We start from the raw sequence: 21,246 nt of genomic DNA, 5'->3' as shown, positions 1-21,246 counted from the left end.
GTTTAAGGAACTCTTAAGCCTCTTAAAAGCCTCTTAGAAGCCTCTTCTATCTACTCTCAACAGTTTTCACATTAAGCCCTCTTTTAAGGGCTAAGATGTTTTATGAATCACTTTTATGTTTACTAGGATTTAGTCTTAATTATAAGGGGACATTCTCAGAAAAAAAACATCATTCCAAGAATCTTTTCAGAATTTAACCACTAAGGAAAACACTTAGAGCTAAGAATCTTTGAATACAGCCAAAGGCCTAGTCACTCCAGGACATAGACTTGGACATCTTGGTGTCCCTTAAGTGTCATAAGTGGTCAGATTTTTCACAGCACATTGAACATCCAAAATAACTCCTCAAAGCTTCTACACAAATACCCAGCCATTAACCAATGAATATATATAATAACATATTCCCATAAATTCATCCAGACTGTAAGGGAGATACAGAGATGTTCAATCCCTTTGGTAACAGCTGCAGTAAAAGGCATTCCTACATAACAGCTCTACAAAGCATCATCTATGAAGCCTTTATTGTTGGATCAATTTTCTGTGTTAACTATCATATCGAATGATTCTTTATCCTCTATGTCAAATATTTGATCAGTGTGAAGCAGATAATGCCATAAAATTACATTAAATTCAGTAGCAATAATGACTTAGACAAAAAGAAATAAATCTGGACAACCTGGAGTTTATGATGTTGTTATAGCATGTTCTGAAATAATGAAAGGGAATTAATGCAAATATGCACAGCTTTTATTTCAATTAATTGAAATGACAGTAAACAGAGCCCAAGACATGAGCTGTGCTTTTTTTTTGCTGTACGCCTTACTGTTTGGCCTAGTGGCAAGTCTCATTCAGGTTTCCTATTTGATGAAGCTGTAGACAAATGAACCAAGGACAACAGCCAGAATCACACAGCAACAGAAGATCATCATTTGTTTCTGGGGAAAAAAGGACAAGAGGGGATAAGAATACAGAAAAAGAAAGCAAGATGCCCATCCATCTATTTTATACTTTAGTTTGTCCTGTACAAGTTCTGGGTGATAAATATTACAAAAGCAGCTTCGCATTGACTGTTCATATTTAGGTGTGGGTGTGTAGAAAGCACACTAGTCCACGTGCATCTGGTTTTTGCAATAATTCAATGCATGTGGTTGTGCATGTGAAAAGAAAGCTCATGAGCCAATATACCATCCTAATAACATGTCAAACATTAAGTTACTGGTGTGGTTATGGTACAGTGGTATTAAAGGACCACTTTTAACAGAGAATGTTCTCTCACATCCAACTAAATACTTTCACTTGTCTTTACTAGACAGTGTTTCATTTTTCATGGCCCAGCAGCCATCAATTCTGTACATGACTGAAAAATCTAAAAATATCCTCAACTGTATCAACTCTGGATATCTACCTAGTTAAGCTATGTTGCACATGCTTATCAGCACTTGCTACATCAGTCCCAACTCACCCTGCGCGCCTCCTGCTGGAATTTGGCTGCCTTCTTGGTGTCTGCCACCGCTCTCTCCACAAATCCCACAGATTGGTCCATGTTGCTCTCAATTCTGTCAATCATGCTGCCCTGGAAGGCAGAGACAAGAAATGGAAAAGAAAGATAGAGAGTGGCACATTTATGAAGTATGTATGAAGTGAAGGGGTAATTTGTCAGGTTCATATCTCACAATGACACACACCTACACACATATGTGGAGTAAGCAGCTAAAATTGGACTTAGCTAGCCTGTTCTGCAATACACAGTACCAACCACTCTAAAAGTTACATTGGTCAAACTATGGATATGATATATACTCAATTTTGTAGCATTAAGTAATGACTGAGCTGAAAGGATATGGTTCCTGGGCAGCCACAGTAATGGATAGTCCATGGTGTGTTTAAAATCTAACATTCCTATTAAATCAATTGATATTAGCATAGGTGTTAATTACAATGAACTAACTAACATTTCTTGTAAAATAGCATATGCAATGTTTTTCAGACCAAATTTGGAAAAGCCCTATTTCTATTTATACAGGCATAAAACACTGTCTAATATACCACCCTAGCAATAATTGTTAGTGTGTGCATTTCAACATTTTTCTTCTCATTATGTGTGTACCTGGTTCTCAACCAACATGGCGATATCAACAAACATGTCATGGAGCTCTTTTATGCTGCTTTCCAGCCGCATGATGTCTTTATGACGAGCCTCGATCTCATTCAGGGCCTGCTGGTTTATCTTAGAGTCCATTATCTGGGGAGGGTGTTTGGTGAAAGGAAAGACAGCAATAAAAAAGAAGAGGCAAAAAGAGAAGAAGATAAATAAAAATAAAATAAACAAGTAGCACTGTGGCAAGGCACAAAAAAGATGAAATGAACATTATTATAATCTAATCTAACACAGCAGATTACTTTGCATTCATGGCCACAGTGTTAATTAGTAAATTTCTGCCTGTTAAGGATTTAATCTAAAATATGTCCCATATGTTTTTACCTTAAATCAACCCTCAACATTTTTCTATCTTGTAAGACAAGTAAAGGGAGAGCATTGCCACATTACCCCAGCACTGAAGACAGCAGAGTTTCCTCCCTCCAGCATCTCTTCCAGTTCCTCATCAGTCGTCGCTTTCCCCGCTGTGATGGAAACACAGAATCATTCATTCATTAGACTTATGTGTAATTGTATTCCACACAATTAACATTACATAACATAACATTAAAACACATTTTTGCAGACTATAGTGATGAGACTTTAAGAGAGCAAGTGTAAAAGTCATGTAGCAAGGGGACAGATGAATGGGCAAGAGGCAAGAAAATAAATAAAATAATACATCATGGTTTAATGAAATCATGTCAATGTCATGTCAAACTATAGCTTGTCATAATCAGCTGTAACTCACTGATCTCCAGCTGTCGGGCGATTCGTCCTTTGCTCTTATCTCTGAAGTCAACTTGAGCCTCATTGTACTTTGTCATCACCTCTACAAACTTCTTGGCCAGAATTGCATGCTGTTGGGAAATAAGTAGGTAGCTGCTTTCTTAGCTGAATTAAAAATGTCATGTCAACGTTTCTGACGACCTTTGTAATAAATATGATCATGATTATAATCAAATTAAAACGTCTCATATTCTAGCTTGTAAACATAAACAAATACTATTGTGAGTTTAAATTTCAAAGCTTCACATTTAAACGGATAGCAGTTAGTCATTAAGTACATTAGCTGCTGTGACCCTGAAAAGGTTCATCCAGTGCTAAAAGTTACATAGACGTTCTATATACACTGCCAGAGATGGCATTAAATACATGTAATATACATGCCATTGCTAATCAGTGCAATTCTCATCTTTGGTTTTATTGGGGTCACTTTGAAGAGGATAAAAAAGTATTTTCTTCCCAGAAGATAACAGCATCCTCTTGTATGAAATAAACTGAATTTATTTGAATCAGAGTTGTTTCATCTAACCTGTGACTTCCGTATCCTGAGGTCAGCTGAGGCCCTCTCATCTGTATTTGACTCCAGCTGGCGCTCAATACCTAAAGAATGACCAAATGTGTAAGTTGGCACAAAGAATAATATTACCTCCATTGTCTATTGTTAGTATAAAACAGATTGTCCCCATGCATTTATGTAAACACACAAAGATAAACTACACTGGATATATGGCATTTACATACAGGCAGAGTAGAAGAAGTATCTCTCATGCTAGTATTAATTGCTAAACTGAAATTTGGTTAGCAACAGATGGTGCAAGCTTGCGATATCCACACCAAGGCTGGTGCAGGCCTGACATGGACTATATTGCCCTCAGACCTTGAATGTGTTATTTGCCAGGCAAGCTACAAATGTCGTCATCATGTCTTCAACCTTACCAAGAAGATGCGCTGTTACCCAAACAATAAACCAGGATTATAAGTGATCTGGATACCGGCCTACCCATTACAACCATCCAGGTGAGGAGAGAGCTGAAGAGGCTGGCAAAACCTTTCTACTTCAGATAGTTCCATTGCTGTGGAAGCTGCCCTGTCTGGTTTCAGTGCCACAGAACAACCATCATGTGGCACTGACCTCTCAGGGTCATGCTGTCATACCTCGGATGTGGAAAATGGACGGGAGGATGAGTACATGGGCCTTAAGGAGGTTTTGTCAGGTGGTGTGGGGAGAATCCCTGCAGCTGAACGTGGCCAAGACAAAGGAGATGGTGGCAGAGTGTCAGGAGTCCCCGACCACCCCAGTCTGTTATTACTGGGAAAGATGTGGACATAGTCTTATCTTACAGGTTCTTTTGTATTCAACTGGACAATAAGCTGGAGTGGTCCACGAACACTGAATCTACAAGAAGGGCATGAGTAGACTGTACTTCCTGAGGAGACTCAGGTCCTTCGATGTTTGCAGCAGGATGCTCCACATGTTCTGCCAGTCTGTCATGGTGAGCACCATCTTCTTTGCTGTAGTGTCTGTGTTGCAATGTGTGTGTGTATATATATATATATATATATATATATATATATATATATATATATATATATATAGTTGTATTTACTGATATAAGATGATATTGTATTTATTGTCACTTCTTATATATGCTGCTCTTACAACCTAATTTCCTTATAGGGATTAATAGAATAAATCTTTATCTTAATTATGGATATTTGTTAGTGTATATTAGCTGCCAGAGTATGCATGCTGTATACCGGTACATGAAGAAATGCAGGAGGAAAAACGTCTCAATGAAACAGGTGTGCTTAAGATTTTCACATTTCTAGACATATAAAAAACAACCAAGACCACCAACAGTACTTAGAGGACAGATGATCATCGAGGGAGTAATATCAGTTTTGTCTTGTATGTTTGCCTTCTCTTACATATAATGCCAACTATTTATATGTCATCAAATCACAAATATATCTTCTAGACTGGTGACATTTCTTCCATGTCAACTTCTCAGAGACACTTGAAGCACTTCCACCTTTTTTGACCAGAACCTACAAAAAAAAGAAAAAAAATACTGACTCTTAAGTTTGTTTCTTGCATTGTTGGCTGACTTTTTGATCTCATTGGTGAGGGCTTCAAGGTCATCCTGTGTTTCTGAAACAGTGGTAAATAGAGGACAATTATTACTTAATTTGAATTTACCTTATTTAGCAAACTAGACACACAAAATTAGCAAGAATGAACAGCAAGATGAACCAGAGAGGAAATTGTATGTAACAGTTACTCTGGTCAGACGTGGGGGCTGACAGTATGGTGGAGTAGACTTTTTTGATTTCTGTGATGCTCTCATCAATCTTATCAATGCTCACACGAATATCTTCAATCTGAAATACACACAAACACACACACGCACATAGATTAGTCGGAAAATTAAGGAAAATAGCTTCTCTTTCATAAATGTCCAAAGTTATAGATAATCACAAAAAGCACCTGAGCAAAGAAATCATCCATAAAAGCCTCGTTCTCCACAGGAAGCTGAACGTCATCACCACCTGGGTCACTCTTCTATTAAACACAAGGGACAAGCAGCGTTACAGGGCACTCGCAGAACCTGCGGTCTGCGCAGGCCACCGCAGTCTCCTCTCCTATGCTCTCCTATCCTCTTATTTCCAGACGTACACAAAAACCATGTCCACAAGAGACATTTCCTGCTGCCAGTAGGTGGCGCTATGAATGTATCATCATATCATATCAGTCTGTTCAGACTCAGATGCACAGCAGTCCTGTAAGATTTTGTCCACATTGGATGAAGTACGTGGCTGGTACTGCAACAGTTACTTCCTGTGTAATGGTGAAGGGGTCAACTTTGCAGTGGTGTCCCGGCCACGCGGTAATACTTTTAAAAGAATTTTGGAATGTGTCTACTCGTGTTACGAATGGATCCTCTGTGCTCAGGCCATAATAATCTAAAAAGGTTCATGTGCATGTCAGTGTCCACCTGAAGGCTGAGTGATTGCCCACCACACATGCACTGCGGCCTTCCCTCTGCAAGCCTCCAAACAAACAATGGATTAATCTTGTTTAACTACTTAGCGTTAAGATACCAGAGACAATTACAATAAGAGAATGACAAACGGTTACTATTTATGATGAAGATATTATTTATTCAAAATATTTTGCAAGGTATGATAATATTCAAATAACATATTTACTTCCTAGAATATGCTCAGAACCATCCAAACAATCGTGTTTTGAAGTTTTTATGTTAAATATGCAGTTGTCTGCATATAGGCATTTATTGGAGAAATAAAAGATTCAAGCACCTTTGCTCCAAACATACGTATCAGAGACTACTTGGTCTGGTAGTAACAGGTTATCCACAGAGTAAATATAAAAGACACCTCACATAAGAAAACAAAAGGTTCCTACCTCCTTAAGCTGTGCCAGTCGGTCCTTCATTGTGACAAGTTTAGCTCCAATAAAAATGTAAATAAAGAGACACCCTTATGGTTGTCGGGGAAGAGTGTTTCCAGTCTATCCACGCAGCTAATAAAATGGCTTCCAAATTCTCCTACAGAACTGATTAGCTTCTTCAATTAATCCAATAGATTTGGCTGCTGAGTTGTAGTACTAGAGAAAACGCTTAACTAAACGCTCAGAAAAATATTAGTTTTACACAGGCATGAATGGAATGTCTTTGTTGTATGGATGACCGTCTCTGGCTGTCAACCTAACCTGAGGTCCCACTAAGCCTCTATCCTCTAAAACAGGATTAGGAGACTGGTCAAGATGATAAACCTGCCTCTCTCTCCCCGATCCAGCCTATCACACAAGCTGTGTGTACGGTAGACAGATGGAGGCCTGTTAAATTCTGTTTCACTGTGTTCAAACATAACTCATTCATTGTGCACAGAAAAGATACAATACAAAACAAAGGGAAAGTGTATTTATTCTAGTGCAGAGAAGAAGAAGAATTATGTGGTGGTTAATTTTAGAGGACCCAAGACAAAAGACAAAAGAATCAAATTCAACAAAAGGTGAGCTTTATTCTAAAGCCAGCAGAAGAAAGCTGGAAACTCAGTCCAAAAAGTGGAACTATAATCTAAACTCCAATCAAAGTCCACAGGTGCGAACCAAGGCAAAAGCAAAAAAGAAATTAAAACCAACCAAACAATGGGAGGTAATCCAGGGGAGGACGGGAGGACAAAGAAGGTCTCAGGAACCAGGAGGACATGACAACAGGTAAGACAAAGGGGTAGACTAGCAGGATCTGACAAGAACAAAGTGGAGCACAGGACTTAAATAGAGGAGGGAGACAAGACACAGGTGAGCACAATCAGGGAGGAGCAGGTAATCACAGGAGGCAGGAAATAAGAGGAAGTAAATATACAGAGGAGACACAAGATAAAAATAAAATAAAACAGGAAACACAAGACGACACTATGAACACATGAGGGAGGTCAGGAAGAGACACAAACAAGGGAGGTCAGGGCAGAAAGGAGAATACAACAACCGGGATGTAAATAAACATGGAACTGGCAATTTCTCCAAAATACTACCATTCTATTTTATTCTCTCTAAATTCTATTCAAACCTGTACTTAATTATTTTGTTTTTTGCATTTTTAAGCATTATACCACTCAAATAATTCTGATTTTCTAAAATAATATTTACATTAATGTGAATAAAAACTCATTTAACTTTGTATGCTACTTGACTGACATACTTTAACCTAACATACACTAGTCAGCTTTTAACTAATAAAACCTTCTGACCTTGGTGGTAGGTCAGAGCGGGCGTTGAACATGAACATCCCGGACCATGCTCAGCCACCAGAAGGAACGGGGAGGGCAAAGAGGAGGCTGCCTTTAATCTCAGGTAACATGTGAGCTTTGATGAGTCTCCCTACCTTTACAGAAGCTGAGGGATGGATGTTGTTAAACCTAATTATACTTGATTCAAGCAGTTTATTTACATAAAGATGAAATGTGTTAAAGAGGGATAGAAAAGAAGAGGGATCCCTGGGCAGCAGATGACTGGTTGTAAAAAATGTGATCTTGAAGTTAAGACACATTGGAGAATAAACTATAATTAGAGTTAATTATTTTATTTTATGTTTCATGTCATGTTTCATTTTATACTCTATCTATTTGAAATAAAATAAATAGAAAAATGAAAATTGTATCTGTACTGTTCCAACAACGCAATTTCCCCATTGTGGGTTTCTTAATCAAAATCTGAAAAACCAAAAAGGTAATAAAGCAAACTAACTATAAGGTCAAGTCACTGTAGAAGGAAACAGAACAAACTTGCAAGGATGGGCCAGAAAAGCGGGCTTACATCCCTGAAAAAGACCATTTTCATTTCTTTCTCCACAAAATGTATGTATGTATGTATGCAAATGGTTTGCAGCCATAAAAGGACAAACCCTGCCCCCTGCTGGTTAAAAAATGTATGGTCAAACACTGTCCACAGAGCACAGAGATTTATTTGGGTTTTCGCAGTATAGACTGATAATATATTGGAACTGAAATTAGAGCAGGCAAATGTCCTCTGGTGTCTTTTGCAGCAGATGTGGTTTTGCGATGAAAAAGTCCCGATCAGTGGAGCAGGGGAACCTGTCCTGCCTTCAGAGCGCTGCAGCCAGCAAAAGAGAAGAGCAGTGAGGCCCAGAAACTATGAAAGGCAGCAGAGTTATCCTGCTGAGCACATGGCCTCTCTCCTTCTTTCCTTCCATTGCTGCAGTCCTTGGGCAGCTGGCCGACAGGCAGATTGCATCGTGTGTTTTACCTGTATAACCCTTTCCCCCCGGGTTCCTATTTGTTTTATTTGCTAATAGACGGTGATGGGTGCCTGTGCGTTACGCTCGCAGCTTATTAAGTGTTCTTGTCAAAAATAAATTTCCCACCGTGTCCTGAAGGCAGCATTTGTGACGGCTTTCCGCCCATCCCCGCTCCAGTCTGACGTTTGGCTGGTAGCAAACACCGACTGTGGAGACTGACTGGGCACAGAACACTTTCTACACCAGGAGGTGAGTAGACCCTACACACCAGGCTGCACGATGCGGTGAAGATGGCCTCGCTTCCAACAGTGTGAGCGTCTGTAGGTCACATCTTGCTTTCTAAAACAATCGTTATATGAGGCATTCCTATGGCAACGCACACACACACACACACACACACACACACAGACCGGAATAAGTCTGTTCAGCCCAGAGGGATGAGACTACGCTTGTTACATACTCCACGAGAACAGATACATTTGTTGTTCTTCTTGTGGAAGAAAAACAAAGTTGGTTTTGTCCGAGACTTTTCTTACTCCACATTCAACGTGTGCACAGCTGCACATAGGGCCTCCCACTGCAGCACACACACACAAACAAACACACACACACACACAAACACACAGGTTTCAAAGACGTTTCGCTGTTGAACAAAGTCAGAAACAGCAGTTTACATGTTTGAAGCGGAGGAGGAGGAAGATGTTTCACGGGTTCACTGAGGGATGATACGAGCCTGATCATGTTCAGAGAGCTGGGCGCGTACGTGCTCACAGCATAACACCAGATTGAACTGTAGGTCTGACAGACTGTGTTGTTTGGAATGTGAGATAGTATCAATGTGTGAGGTAGTACCAATCACAATAGTTCTAGGACACAGCCAAGAAAACAAATCTCAAATTTCTGCTCAATGTGTGGAGAACAAGCCGCCAGACCTCCAAGCAGACAGTGCCGGAGCGCTGCGAGCCAGATGCGGCTCTCTTCTCGGGGAGAATGCAGCGCACAGCCACCCAGAGCTGCTCCACTACACTGCTCCAGAGGAGGAGCTCACGTCATCAGATCGCACATTTGAGCTCGTTTATCTGGCCGTGAGGCGCGCGCTCGGTGGGGACACGTTTTTTGTGATGGCCTATTTTACGTGCACTCAGCTTCTCACTACGCAGTGTCCTGTTTTGCAGATAATGTAATTTAAAGTAGCTACATTTAGGTTGAAATAACGCAAAGAATGCAGCCGATCGCCTCCGCATGTTGTTGTCCTGATGATTATCAGACCACCGCCCCGTCTGGGTGGAGTGGTATTCCTGGTGCAGGCCCCTGATGCTTTCAAGTCCTGCCGAAAACTCCAGTAGTGCAGCAGCAGCAGTGCAACCAGCTAGTTTGAAACTACATTTGGGTTTGACGTATTTTGATTTCAGTGCTGCTGGCTGTGTGTCTGTGTTTTGTTTCCGCCTCTTGTCTGAATATGGCTGGAATATACTGTAGAGCCAGCACGTTTGGAAACAACATAAAAAAGACCAAATTAAACACTCTTAATTACATCCAGTAACAGCATTAGGTAACCCAAACTGACAAATCCATTTCCAGTCCATGGTTCTGTTCTATTTGAGCTTGTATTTATTAGATTTCTTGTAATTACAACAGGATACTGTAACTAGGAGATTATTTCTTATAACATATATTATTATATGGAAAGACAAATGACTCGGTAAAACTACACTTTCCTTTCAATACGTTTATGTGCTTTTTCTAGAAACCCCAGCAGAAATGCTAATTTAAAAAGGATTCGCTATATTATGAGTTTGAATTGTTGTGTCTTTGATATGTGACTCAGATTCCATCCAAAGGTCGAACTGTATGTCTGCAAGAAGTTATATTGAGAATGAAATTTAGAGTTAGAAATATTGAACTTTGCTTTTAATAAAGCCATTGCAGCATCTTGGTGATATGGCTGCCTAAACATGATTTTTTAGTTTTTGAGGGTTAGAGTTAGTAATCCCTCATATTAAACAGGACTCTAAGACCGCCTTCTTTCACCTCCGTAACATTGCTAAGATCAGGAGCATCCTCTCTCAAAGTGATGCTGAAAAACTCGTCCATGCTTTGTTACTTCTAGACTAGACTAGGGGAAGGGTGAGAGGCGGGGTCACCCTGGACAGGTCACCAGTCCATTACAAGGACAGACAAACAACCATTTACACTCACACTCACACCTACAGGCAGTTTAGAGCGACCAATTATCCTAGCACATCTTTAGAATGTGCGAGGAAGCCGGGAGAACGTGCAAACTCCACACAGAAAAGCCCCAGTCAGAATCGAACATAAGTTAAATAACATATCAGCTAAAATACATATAAATACAATACATCATTTCTCAGCATTTCTATTATAACAGCCTGTCATGTCTTTCATCCTCTCTGTCCTGTCTACTTCTTCTTCTCTCCCTGAACCCAGCCAGCTATCAGCAGAAAGGTTCTCCATCACATGGAGGTTTTCTTGCCACTGTCTGCTTGGGTTCAGGTTCTGTGTTCCTGTAAAGCACTTAGACACAATGTTGATTGTAAAAGGTGCTATATATATATATATATATATATATATATATATATATATATATATATATATATAATCAAATTGAATTATATTTTAGTTTTTGAGGGTTAGAGTTAGGGTCAATCACAGATGGATCAATCACAGTAGTCCCTGGTCCAGTCTATTCTATGTCACAACAAGCTACATCACATGAAGAGTTAACAACATATGTTTGGTGCCACTGTGCTAAATATGGATCCAGCACTCTCAGAATAGAGCAGCTACAGGCACAAGAGTTGAAACAGTGACAGGTGCAGAATGAGTCCTATCTAGACTGACTGGACTGAGGTCCTCTACTTGTTGCATGGTGACAGCTGAAGTTAGAACTGTTACCAATGCACCTGTGTTACCTGGCATGTTTCCCATTAACATAGCTGCTGTCAAAAATATTGTAAAAGAACGTCCTTGTAGAAATGTCTTACACTGTGTCATCCATGCAAAGGAGGATCCAAAGTAAATAAGGAAATGCATAGTTTAAAAAACACAAACTGTTTTCAAATAACTGCAGACAAGTCATTATTACAGCACTTCACCAGACACTTAGCCAAAGTCATGTCAGGTGTGCTGGGCTGATTTGGATCTATTTGCCTTTTCTCTCTTTAGACTTCAGCAGTCTGTAAAATGCCTGTGGATGCTCACATTCCTCCAGGTCATGTCCAAGAGTGTAAAGTGAGACTGTATGTCGGATCTCTTGTTGAATCTGTTTGTACAGTCAATCGCACAACTGCTCTTGCCCTTTTTAGATGTGTTTTTGTGCCATGTAGTGCTGCTGTGTGAACTACTGTTATACAGTAGACATATTAGTTTATAAGCTGATAATAACTGTCAGCTTTGTTTGTAATCTAGTTTTAAATTTCCACTCATGCTAATAAATATACCTGCAGATGTCCTGGCAATGGCCTGACACATTTTTGAGTCAGACAGATAGGTGGTCCAGCCTAATCAAACCTTTTTGATTTATCTGCAGATGATGTGGAGCATTGTAATCCTGTTGGCTGCTGCCCTCTGTGTGAGTAAGTATGATTGCATTCCTCCAACATGACCGATGTCAGTTTCTGTTACACAGGTTGAACAAAAGAAAACTTTCCAATCCACCTGCAAGGTAGAACCCATCGGCTTCACCACTGCTGCCACCTTTGTTTGACCTTAGGCTGAATAAAAAGAGACTTTAATTTGCCTGACTTCTGCCTTTTGTCCTGCAATTGAGTCCTCCCACCACAAACCCTGACCTGTTTAAGGTGATCAAGGTAAACTCTTTCTAATTTCCCCAAAGGGGTTAATAAAGTAAGTGTATCTTGATCTTAAGCGTAAAGTTAAGGTTCAACTTAACTCATAGCAGACTCCCAGGTTTTACACCAGGATCTTGCTTTGGTGTGACAATACTAAACAGGATGCCAGAGTGCTGTACCCACCTTCTAAGAATATCAATAATGTGACTGAGTTAAGGGGTTTAAGGTTATATCCTTCAACCAATGACAACTGTAGTTACCTGGATAGCCTGGTGAATTAGCACAATTATGCACATGAATTTTCTGAGATTCTTCATGAAGATCCAGGTAGTCCAATTAGAGCTGATGTCAGGACAAAATAACCTTTGTTTCTTGCAGCTGTGCCCTAGTTGTCCACGTAAAACACTGTTCAGAATGTTTGATAGCTTAGTAATTCACCACTGAGGCCATCTTTATCAGCTTGTCCAGTCAATCGCTGCCACCTGCTAAACATTTGCTCCCCTGTCATCTTTACCACCAGCATGATTTAAATATGAATACATGAGATGGTTAAATACTATATAGTCAGTCGGCCAAATTCTCTTTGATAGGGTGAAATATTGAAATGTTAATAAGGTATATTGAACAATTAAGATATTAAGAATTACATTTTAATCTCAGATGATAACAAGTGAGAACAAATTCATTGATTGTTCGATTGATAGGTTGATTGATGGTCTTCATTGCATTTCGTATCATAGTTGCAATGTGCACTCTTGAAAGACAACTGTACATACATACATGCATACTACAAAATGGTCATCTGACCTAAAAGTTAAAGTGTCCTTTTTTCGATGAGTGTCAGTGGCAGGCAGTCTGTGTCATTCTCTTCCTCCGCCTCCTGTTTCTGTGTCAGACTCCTATGCTATCCATGACCTCCATGAGCGCTTGGCCCATGGTCGACAGCTGAAGATCTTTCTGCCCAAGAGTGCTGAGATACTGGAGTTCATCCCAGCTGACAAGCCCAGCGAGACCTTTCCATACTGGGAGCGGGGCAGAATCAGGTGAGGAACTCTCTTGTGATCTGAGATAGTTGACAGATAGTTGTAGCTTTGAGTGATGTTGCAGGTGATACATTGCCATGTCTCTGCTCGGTCCTCTACAGGACATCAAAAGGCAGGGTGTCAGGCACAGGTAGCGACCGCCGTTGGTACATTGACAAGGTAATCAGTAATTCTTTATGTTTAGAATCTTCCTGGGAATAACCATACTTGCTGGTACGAAATAAGAGTATCACAGTCCATCATCAGTGATGTTACCTTATCATTTGCTGTTAAAAACCAAACTCAAAGTGATAGTTTGGACATAAATCTTAATTCACTTAAATCTTAATGAATTGTACTGATGAAGGCTGTATGTTTTAGGTGACCTATGAGGATCAGGGGACGTATGTGCAGAGAGACTTCTGGAATAAAGAGATTTCCACTGTCAAAGTGGCCGTCACACGTATGTCACCCTGACAGCTAAGAGCCATTTTTAGATCTTACAACACCAGTAAAGAAACCACAGCAGGTTTATCTGCATGTTGAATACACATATACATTTGTGTCAGTCAATTTGAGTCAATGAGCAAAAATCTAAGTTTCTTGAAAATATGATGTCTAATTATTATTGTTGGGATGATTTAAACTTCAAGCTAGTTTCCTGTGTGTTCTTTTCCTTTACAGTGGTTTCATGACAGTCAGGCATTTGTTGTTGTTGCTGTTTATATCTACTTCTAAAATGTGCATTTGTATGAGAGTTGATATCAACTTTTTTGTGTCTTACCAATGTTCCTTTTGGTTTGTATTTGTTGTTTTTCAATGAACACAGACACTTATTGACCATTTTAAATGAATTATTAACACATATCCGAGGCAGGAACACATTAACATCATTTGTATCTGTGACATTCTCAGGTAGAATAAATAGAACTCCACACAATAGACTTTGCTTCCCAATCACCGAGATTCTGAATTTTCTCCTCTATATTCCAGCCAGACATAACTATGTGAAGTGTGTAGCAGGAGAGAGTCTCTATGTCTCCCTTGAGGGCATCGACCTTTCTGACGCTGTTCTCTCCTTTTCTGGGGTGGCTGCAAATGTTACCTTGGTAAGATATGATATGATAAAGGGATTCAGGACGGTTCAGGTGCTGATCTGTGGTGAAGCTCTAACAGTAGATTGTTTCCTGCAGGTGCGAGATGGTGCTCTAGTATCACAGGACCTTCCAGATTACTGGGATCGGGTTCAGACTCACTCCATGAGCATTGAGATCAAGCATGTGAACTACAGCGATGAAGGACATTACACCTTGAGAGACCGCAGGGAACGCATAGTGTCTGTAACCAGGATGGACTTGACAGGTATGTCTCCAGACTTCTGTTTTCTATGTGTGGGTCCTCCACTACAGGGATTTCCATGTGTGTACCTGTGTGTGCGTGTGATTGTGTGTTTGTTCCTCCTTTATCTTGAATTACAGCTTCTTTATGTTTTCATAAAGAGTGTATAAACCATGATGTAATTGTGAGCAAGTAGCCAGGAGTTTTTTCTTCTCTCTTGAGGCAAACTCAGTCACTTTTTGATTTCACCAGCACTGCAGCTGCTGAAATATTCTATATTCTAGTGACTAAAATGAGTTTATTGAGATGCTTTATAAAGAGCTGGAATCACTGGAAATGCTGAATACTGTGCAGTAATGATAAAAGCAGGAAGTGGACTGATTTCATGGATATCCTGCCACCACAGTGGTGCAGGAAATGGAAGTACTGAACTAAATGGTGCAATTAGTGACGGGTAAACAAAAGTGGGCTAAAATGCTACATGTATAGACAGAAAATGTACTATTCATGTGCTTGTCAAGTCTTGGAGATTTTTGACATTTAAGGTGATACAGTCCTTGGTGAGCTCTTTTCTCATAGCCCTTTGGCAGTGCCCATATTGGCCTTTCCACTATGGTGCAAGTTTGGCTGTGAAGGAGTCCTTGGCCTTAAGAGTAGAGGCAGGTAAACAGACACAAATATGTTCCGTAAATTGCCCATCCAGACCAACTTGTGGCAAAACTAATGACTATAAATCTGGATAAAGCATTCAGATTTCTAGTCACTAGTTTTCTTAATGCCACAAGTTGGTCTGCTTTGTGGTAGGCAGGGGTGTCAGGGTCACACAGATGTGGATCAACTCAACGTCCATGGGACCTCTTAGAGAACGGCTGATGTTGAGCTCTGTGGGTGTGACTCCTGTGGATTCATGCACTGCTGTGTTCACTGTGAACTGGATTTTTGATAAGTATTTGTCCTAGTTTTGGTGCCCGAGCACCAAGGATCAGTGCAAAGCTCTATTATTATAGTGTGTCTACTCTTGGGACAATAAGGAACACACGTTCAAGATTCTGTACTAAAGTATTACAATTTGAAGGGTGCATGGCTTCCCAACAGAAAGTCCACCATTTTGATTTGGTGGTCAGTTTTGTGATATCTGACCCTCCTACAGAACTTTTCAAGGCCCACATACTTTATCTAATTGATCTGAAATTCACTCGTGACACCATAGGGAATAGGCGTATTCCAAACTCTTTCAAAAGTATGACGGTGTGGCCGGAGCACCGCTGCAAAGTTGACCCTTCGCCATTACACAGGAAGTAACTGTATTTTTTGCAGTACCACCAAAAATCAACAAAATCTTACAATACTGCTCTGCATTCGCTTCTAAACAGATTGATATGCTAATATGAAGATACAGTCAAAGCGCCACCTATTGGCAACAGGAAACATTTCTTGTTCTTGTTCTATGACTCAGGACTGCGGTGGCCCCTACGGACCGCACTGTGCGAGGGCCCTGTAACGCTGCTTGCAGCTTTCATTCTGCTTATAATACTGTAGGCAGCAGCCTTTACTTGACATCTAAAGCATGCCCCACAAATTCTAAGTGAAACTGCTTGTAGTTATTGTAGTTATATGTCATGGTAATATTCATGTCTTCTCCCCCTGCAGACCACCATGAATATGCCCAAGGAAACCCTCTGCTGGCTCTGCTCCTACTGCTGGGCATCCCAACTGGGATTTTCTGTTGCTGTCGGAAGAAGATATTTAACAGGAAAGCCACCACTGCTGCAACACTACAGGTGAAAAACCCGTTCAGTTTTATGGAGTAAGCTGCAAATTTGTGCTCTGCTTAATGTGTTAAATAGGTTGCCGTGATTGAAAATTTATTTTTTAAAGACAGAAACGGGAAATATTTAGTTGCTGATTTACTCTTGTGTGTGTGTGCATCTAGACCTCTGTAGTAACAAACCATTCAGCTCCTGGTAATCCTGTAGGACCGTGCCCTCCTTATAGCTCTCCTGGACAGCCAGCAGTGAGTTTATATTAACATTGTTCATTGTTCTGTACTCATGGTTCTGTCATTTGTAAACTTGTTCTGTTCTGATCAGTAATACAACGTTTAACATGTTTGCTTGGTGTGTATCTGTTACTGTTTACTGGTTGAATTACCAAGTGTGTTTTCCTTTTGCAGGTGTACTTTCATGGCCCCAACTCTGACATGGTACACAAGACCCATGATACCCAAGATACCCAACTACACAGTGTATTTACTCTTACTGTCATTAATGGGGCAGTAATTGTTGTATGTATGTGTGTATTCTTTTGTAGGCTCCTACAGTCCACCCTCCCCCTCCAACAGGACAGTGGAATGGACCACCTGTAGGTATCACACCTTAAGCCAGCATTCATAAATTTGGACTGAATTAATTAAGCCCAAACCAAATTTGATCTGTTTTCTGCTGGTGCTTCAATTAAATGTATCAGATGTAATTCTTCCTCCCTCCCTCAGGAGATACTGATCTAACTAATGATTCTCTTTTCTGCAGGGTTGTATCCCAGCCTACCCACCCCTTCAAAACCCGGCCTACCCTCCTGCTGGTCCAGCTTTTATCCCCCCTGCTCAGCCTCCACAATGGAATAACTCACTACAGGGCCAGTACCCCCCTGGACCTATAGCTCCAACAGTATGCTTCAACCTTTAGTCCTTTAAATGTAGGATTTACAAATGACAAGACAGACAATTTACAGGCCAAATCAATGCCAGAAGAAGAATAAGATTCTATTTTCCAGTAAGACAGGATTTTGCTACATTCAAGCTGTGAATTCAGCTCATTCACAGCTTGCGTTGGCACACAAGTTATTCAGGCTAGCCACTCAATAGACATAAATATCACCTTTCAATCTGCAATTCTTGTACTTGCCAGTGAAGATAATTGCATGGCTCTGGTTACACATTTGTCATTAATACATATACTGTCTTAAGGTGTGTGTGTCTGTTTGCAGGGCTGTGGTCCAGCTCCAGTGATGTATGGCATTCCTCCACCAGCAGCAGCGACTGACTCTTTTAAAGATGGGATTAAGGTAGAGAACACAGCTTTCTCTCCTGCTGATCCCCTGTTGACTGCTGCACCACAGGTACGTGCATACACACCATGCACATGATGAGCAAGTAAGAGTATGCACATTATTTTTAACCATGTTATTAGCTGTAGTGATGTTCTCATAGAACAAGTTCTATAAAATATTCTGTCAGTCAATTGATGGATTATATTGAAAATACTGAGACTCAAATATAGAGGTGCTACAGTGGGAGAGTGAACCGATAAACACCCCAGCATGCTCAGTTTATTTTCTTAATGCAATATGATTCTACAGATGCACACACCAAGTAGGAAGCCAGACTGTGAGACTGTATCCTCTCAGTCTGCCTGTTTGAATGATGAAAGTAATTTGGCTTTTACAAAAAAAGATTAAGACTAAGAATTACTTTAAAGTTGTAGTAGCAGCATATTACAGCATATTACAATAAATACAATATATACAAGAAAAAAACTCTGTAATTATGCCAATGTGCCATGTTATTCAGCCTGACTGATGCAGTAAGTAGTTTCACATTTCTTAAACAAACATGTGTGAAAGCACATGAAAAGCTGACTGTATTATTAAAATCTGGAAGCAAAGTGGTAAACAAAACAACCGAAAAATAACAAACAACCAGTTTTAAGGTAGGCTAATTTAGGAGAAAGGCTTCAAAGAAGAAAAAGATTGGACACTGCAGCATGGAAGAAGGTCATTTGGTGATGATTACAGATTTCCCCTGCCCCAGAGGGATGAGTGCATCAGAATAAGGAAAGAGGCAGATGAAGTGATGCTCTTATTGCGCCTAGTGCATACTGTACAAGTCTGGAAGGATGGTGTTAAGGTTGCTTCAGCAAGTCAGGTCAAAATGTGTTTCTCAAATGAAACAAGACATAATGCAAGCGGAAAAGGCTAGGATTCAACAGCCACAGGTCATCAAAGAGTGATTCCGGAAACATGAGCCATCATTTTCACACAAAAAGCAGTTTCACTTAATGATAATCATTTACAGCTTGTGTTTTTTGGCCAAGTAGATAGCTAAACAATGGCTTATAGGTAGAAAGCCACTGTTGAATGTTATTGCAAACTCAGCTAATTTAATTTCATTCCCAGGGTGAATCTGTGGAACCTGTGCCTCCCTCCAATACAAATGTCCTGAGCTCCTCTGATGGAGCATGCACGTTCCAGATCAACAGGGAGATAACCTCCCCCAACTTCCTGTAGGATGCTGACTGCAGGTTCCTTGTTACATTATGTTGCTCTCACCATTGTGTTTTCGGTCTACGCATTCACATCATGGACCAATAGTGGGTCAGGTGAAAGCAATGAACACCGAGTTCTGTTCTTATCTGTATTATTCATCATACTAAGAGGTTCAGCGTTTTTTTCCCTGCAAGTTATTTAAACTGTATTTGTATCTGTAACTGTAAAATAGTTGGAAGTTGTAGCCCCATGGCCTGAGGTTCCTTTGTTAGGGACTAAAGGTCTCTGTGTCTGTACGATGGTGCAAGGCCCTGTGAGGACGTATGGCAGTTTTACTGCATAACACAAACACTATTACTTTGCAGGAATACATTTCTCCCAATTATATCATATCAGAAATACTTTATTAATCCCAGGGGAAAATTGTATAAAGCAGTGTTTCCCAGCCAGTGTGTCGTTAGAGATCTTCAGGTGTGCCGTGGGAAATTATTGATTTTCACTTAATTGGTCTGAAAATATTAATTATTAATTTACTGTAAATAATTGATCTTTGATCGTCTAGGCCTGCAAGGTATAGTGACAAGCATAACAATTAAATACCCCTAGAGTTAGATAAGTGAAGAGACTTTTGGGTCGGTGCATGCATTGTCAATGACATGCCATTGTGTAAATTAGATAAATAACATAAGGCTATTTAGTGTAATAAAATATGTTTCTGTATAGACCTGTTCTATGGGACAGAAAACTTGAAATGACCTTTGTTGTAATCTGGGTAAATTAATTAAAATCAAATCAAACTTGTGAGGGTGGTGGGTGATGTGCCATGGGACAAATAATAAAGGCTGGGAAACACTGATTTAGAGGATGGATTGTCTCAAAATATCCTGAAGCTTCAGGAAGTAGCTCACTTCAAACAGGGTTATATCATCATTTAGACCCTCGTTTTTCTGGTGGAGATAGGAACAAGATCAACTGTTGATTTCTCATGAGCAAACGAATAGAAGAAAAATAAAAAAAACAAAGAAGGGAGGTTTGTTGTAGACATGCTGGAATTTATCATTAATACCTAGTAAATCGTTAAAACAGGCCAGGCTTTAGTTTACCAACGTTAGTCTTTGAGTCTTTTTCCTACTTCGGCTTAGTCAGAGCTGCCTTAATGTTCTGTAAAAACAATAAACCCAGGATATAAGAACAAGACTTTTTAACTCTCAAAGATCAAAGCCACAATACAGAGAAACAAACTAGTTCAAAACAGACTGAACATCTTTGTATGGTAACACCTCAGTTTGAAACTAGGTGCTTCAAATTGAAGATCAAGCTGCAGCTGGTATTGCTGGTATGTTGGACTCATCTACACCTTGTACCAGTCAGTCTTAAATAAAGCAGTTTTGGGCAGATTCAGGTAGCTGAAAAGAGTTGGTCTGTGGATCTATCTCGTAGACGAGGAAGCCACCTCTTGCCTTGCATCAAGTACATATAAACATAGTACACTGTAAATTTCATGGAAACTTCTCAGGACCCCTCAGTAACAGCTGTAGGGGCTTTATTTTTTACAGGTCTAAGTGGCCTTAGGCAACCTCTGCTCTGTCCATCCATGTCTTTCTATTTGCTCTTTGTGGAATTTCCAGTGAACAGTCAAACATCTTAACATGTATTTTCATGCTGTGACATTGTGGTCTTGATGTGGTCTTAGCTACACAACTGACACGTAGATGAGAAATAGATCACTTTCAAAATAGATGTTCTCCAGCCACAAGTAAAATGACAAATGGTCTGCATGGAAATTTATTAAAAGGCATATCAGTCATAATATGTCAAGCCTTATGCCTGCTAACCCTATGAACCTTGCATACACCGGTACAGCAAGTCAGTGAAGTCAAACTCTTTTTTCCCAAAGGGAGGTTTATCTTGGGCACAGTGCTGAACAGCTGCAGTACAACACATACTTGATGGACAGAAAATATAATGACTCATATGAACCTTCCATATATTCATACAATGACAGTACTGTAACAATTCTCAAGTGTAAATACAGCTTAGTACACCTGCCCTGTAAAAAAATGATCCTGGATGCATCAGAGCCAGCTGAAACCTAATCTAAAATAAAT

At 40.0% G+C, this 21,246-nt stretch overlaps 2 protein-coding genes across 3 annotated transcripts; one reads left to right on the top strand and one right to left on the bottom strand.

The window, feature by feature from the left end:
- Positions 1-857: 857 nt before the first annotated feature.
- On the bottom strand, positions 858-6,380 carry stx3a (syntaxin 3a). Its single transcript, XM_028416690.1, has 10 exons — positions 6,351-6,380; positions 5,412-5,486; positions 5,206-5,305; positions 5,001-5,075; positions 3,453-3,523; positions 2,889-2,997; positions 2,549-2,622; positions 2,108-2,242; positions 1,463-1,573; positions 858-935 (listed from the first exon to the last, which is right to left on the bottom strand). Exons 1-10 carry the CDS (start codon positions 6,378-6,380, stop codon positions 858-860), a joined length of 858 nt encoding a protein of 285 aa, XP_028272491.1.
- Positions 6,381-8,867: 2,487 nt separating this feature from the next.
- Positions 8,868-20,535, top strand: LOC114442991 (uncharacterized). 2 transcript variants are annotated; one of them, XM_028416893.1, is made up of 15 exons: positions 8,891-8,952; positions 11,890-11,963; positions 12,254-12,299; positions 13,411-13,558; positions 13,660-13,717; positions 13,919-14,000; positions 14,531-14,646; positions 14,731-14,899; positions 16,526-16,656; positions 16,809-16,889; positions 17,049-17,078; positions 17,186-17,236; positions 17,404-17,541; positions 17,861-17,992; positions 19,049-20,535. In XM_028416893.1, exons 3-15 carry the CDS (start codon positions 12,254-12,256, stop codon positions 19,157-19,159), a joined length of 1,293 nt encoding a protein of 430 aa, XP_028272694.1. In that variant the 5' UTR covers positions 8,891-8,952; positions 11,890-11,963; the 3' UTR covers positions 19,160-20,535. The 2 variants fall into 2 exon arrangements, with proteins under 2 accessions (XP_028272687.1, XP_028272694.1); XM_028416886.1 differs by lacking the exon at positions 11,890-11,963 and having other exon boundaries at positions 8,868-8,952.
- Positions 20,536-21,246: the final 711 nt, after the last annotated feature.

This window comes from Parambassis ranga, chromosome 1 (assembly GCF_900634625.1).
Source record: "Parambassis ranga chromosome 1, fParRan2.1, whole genome shotgun sequence".
NCBI classification, from domain to species: Eukaryota; Metazoa; Chordata; class Actinopteri; family Ambassidae; genus Parambassis; species Parambassis ranga.
Note: the sequence above shows the minus strand (reverse complement) of the source record. Positions and strands in the feature narration are given on the sequence as shown.

Bases quoted from the DNA above. Each gene is read 5' to 3' on its own strand.
- stx3a (XM_028416690.1), bottom strand. From the start codon at position 6,380: ATGAAGGACCGACTGGCACAGCTTAAGGAG. The intron at 5,076-5,205 runs GTAACTGTTACA...CCACTGTTTCAG, and splicing joins AGCCCCCACGTCTGACCAGA to AAACACAGGATGACCTTGAA. The intron at 2,998-3,452 runs GTTAGATGAAAC...ATTTCCCAACAG, and splicing joins TCAGGATACGGAAGTCACAG to CATGCAATTCTGGCCAAGAA.
- LOC114442991 (XM_028416886.1), top strand. From the start codon at position 12,254: ATGATGTGGAGCATTGTAATCCTGTTGGCTGCTGCCCTCTGTGTGA. The intron at 14,647-14,730 runs GTAAGATATGAT...TGTTTCCTGCAG, and splicing joins TGGCTGCAAATGTTACCTTG to GTGCGAGATGGTGCTCTAGT. The intron at 16,890-17,048 runs GTGAGTTTATAT...TTCCTTTTGCAG, and splicing joins GCTCTCCTGGACAGCCAGCA to GTGTACTTTCATGGCCCCAA.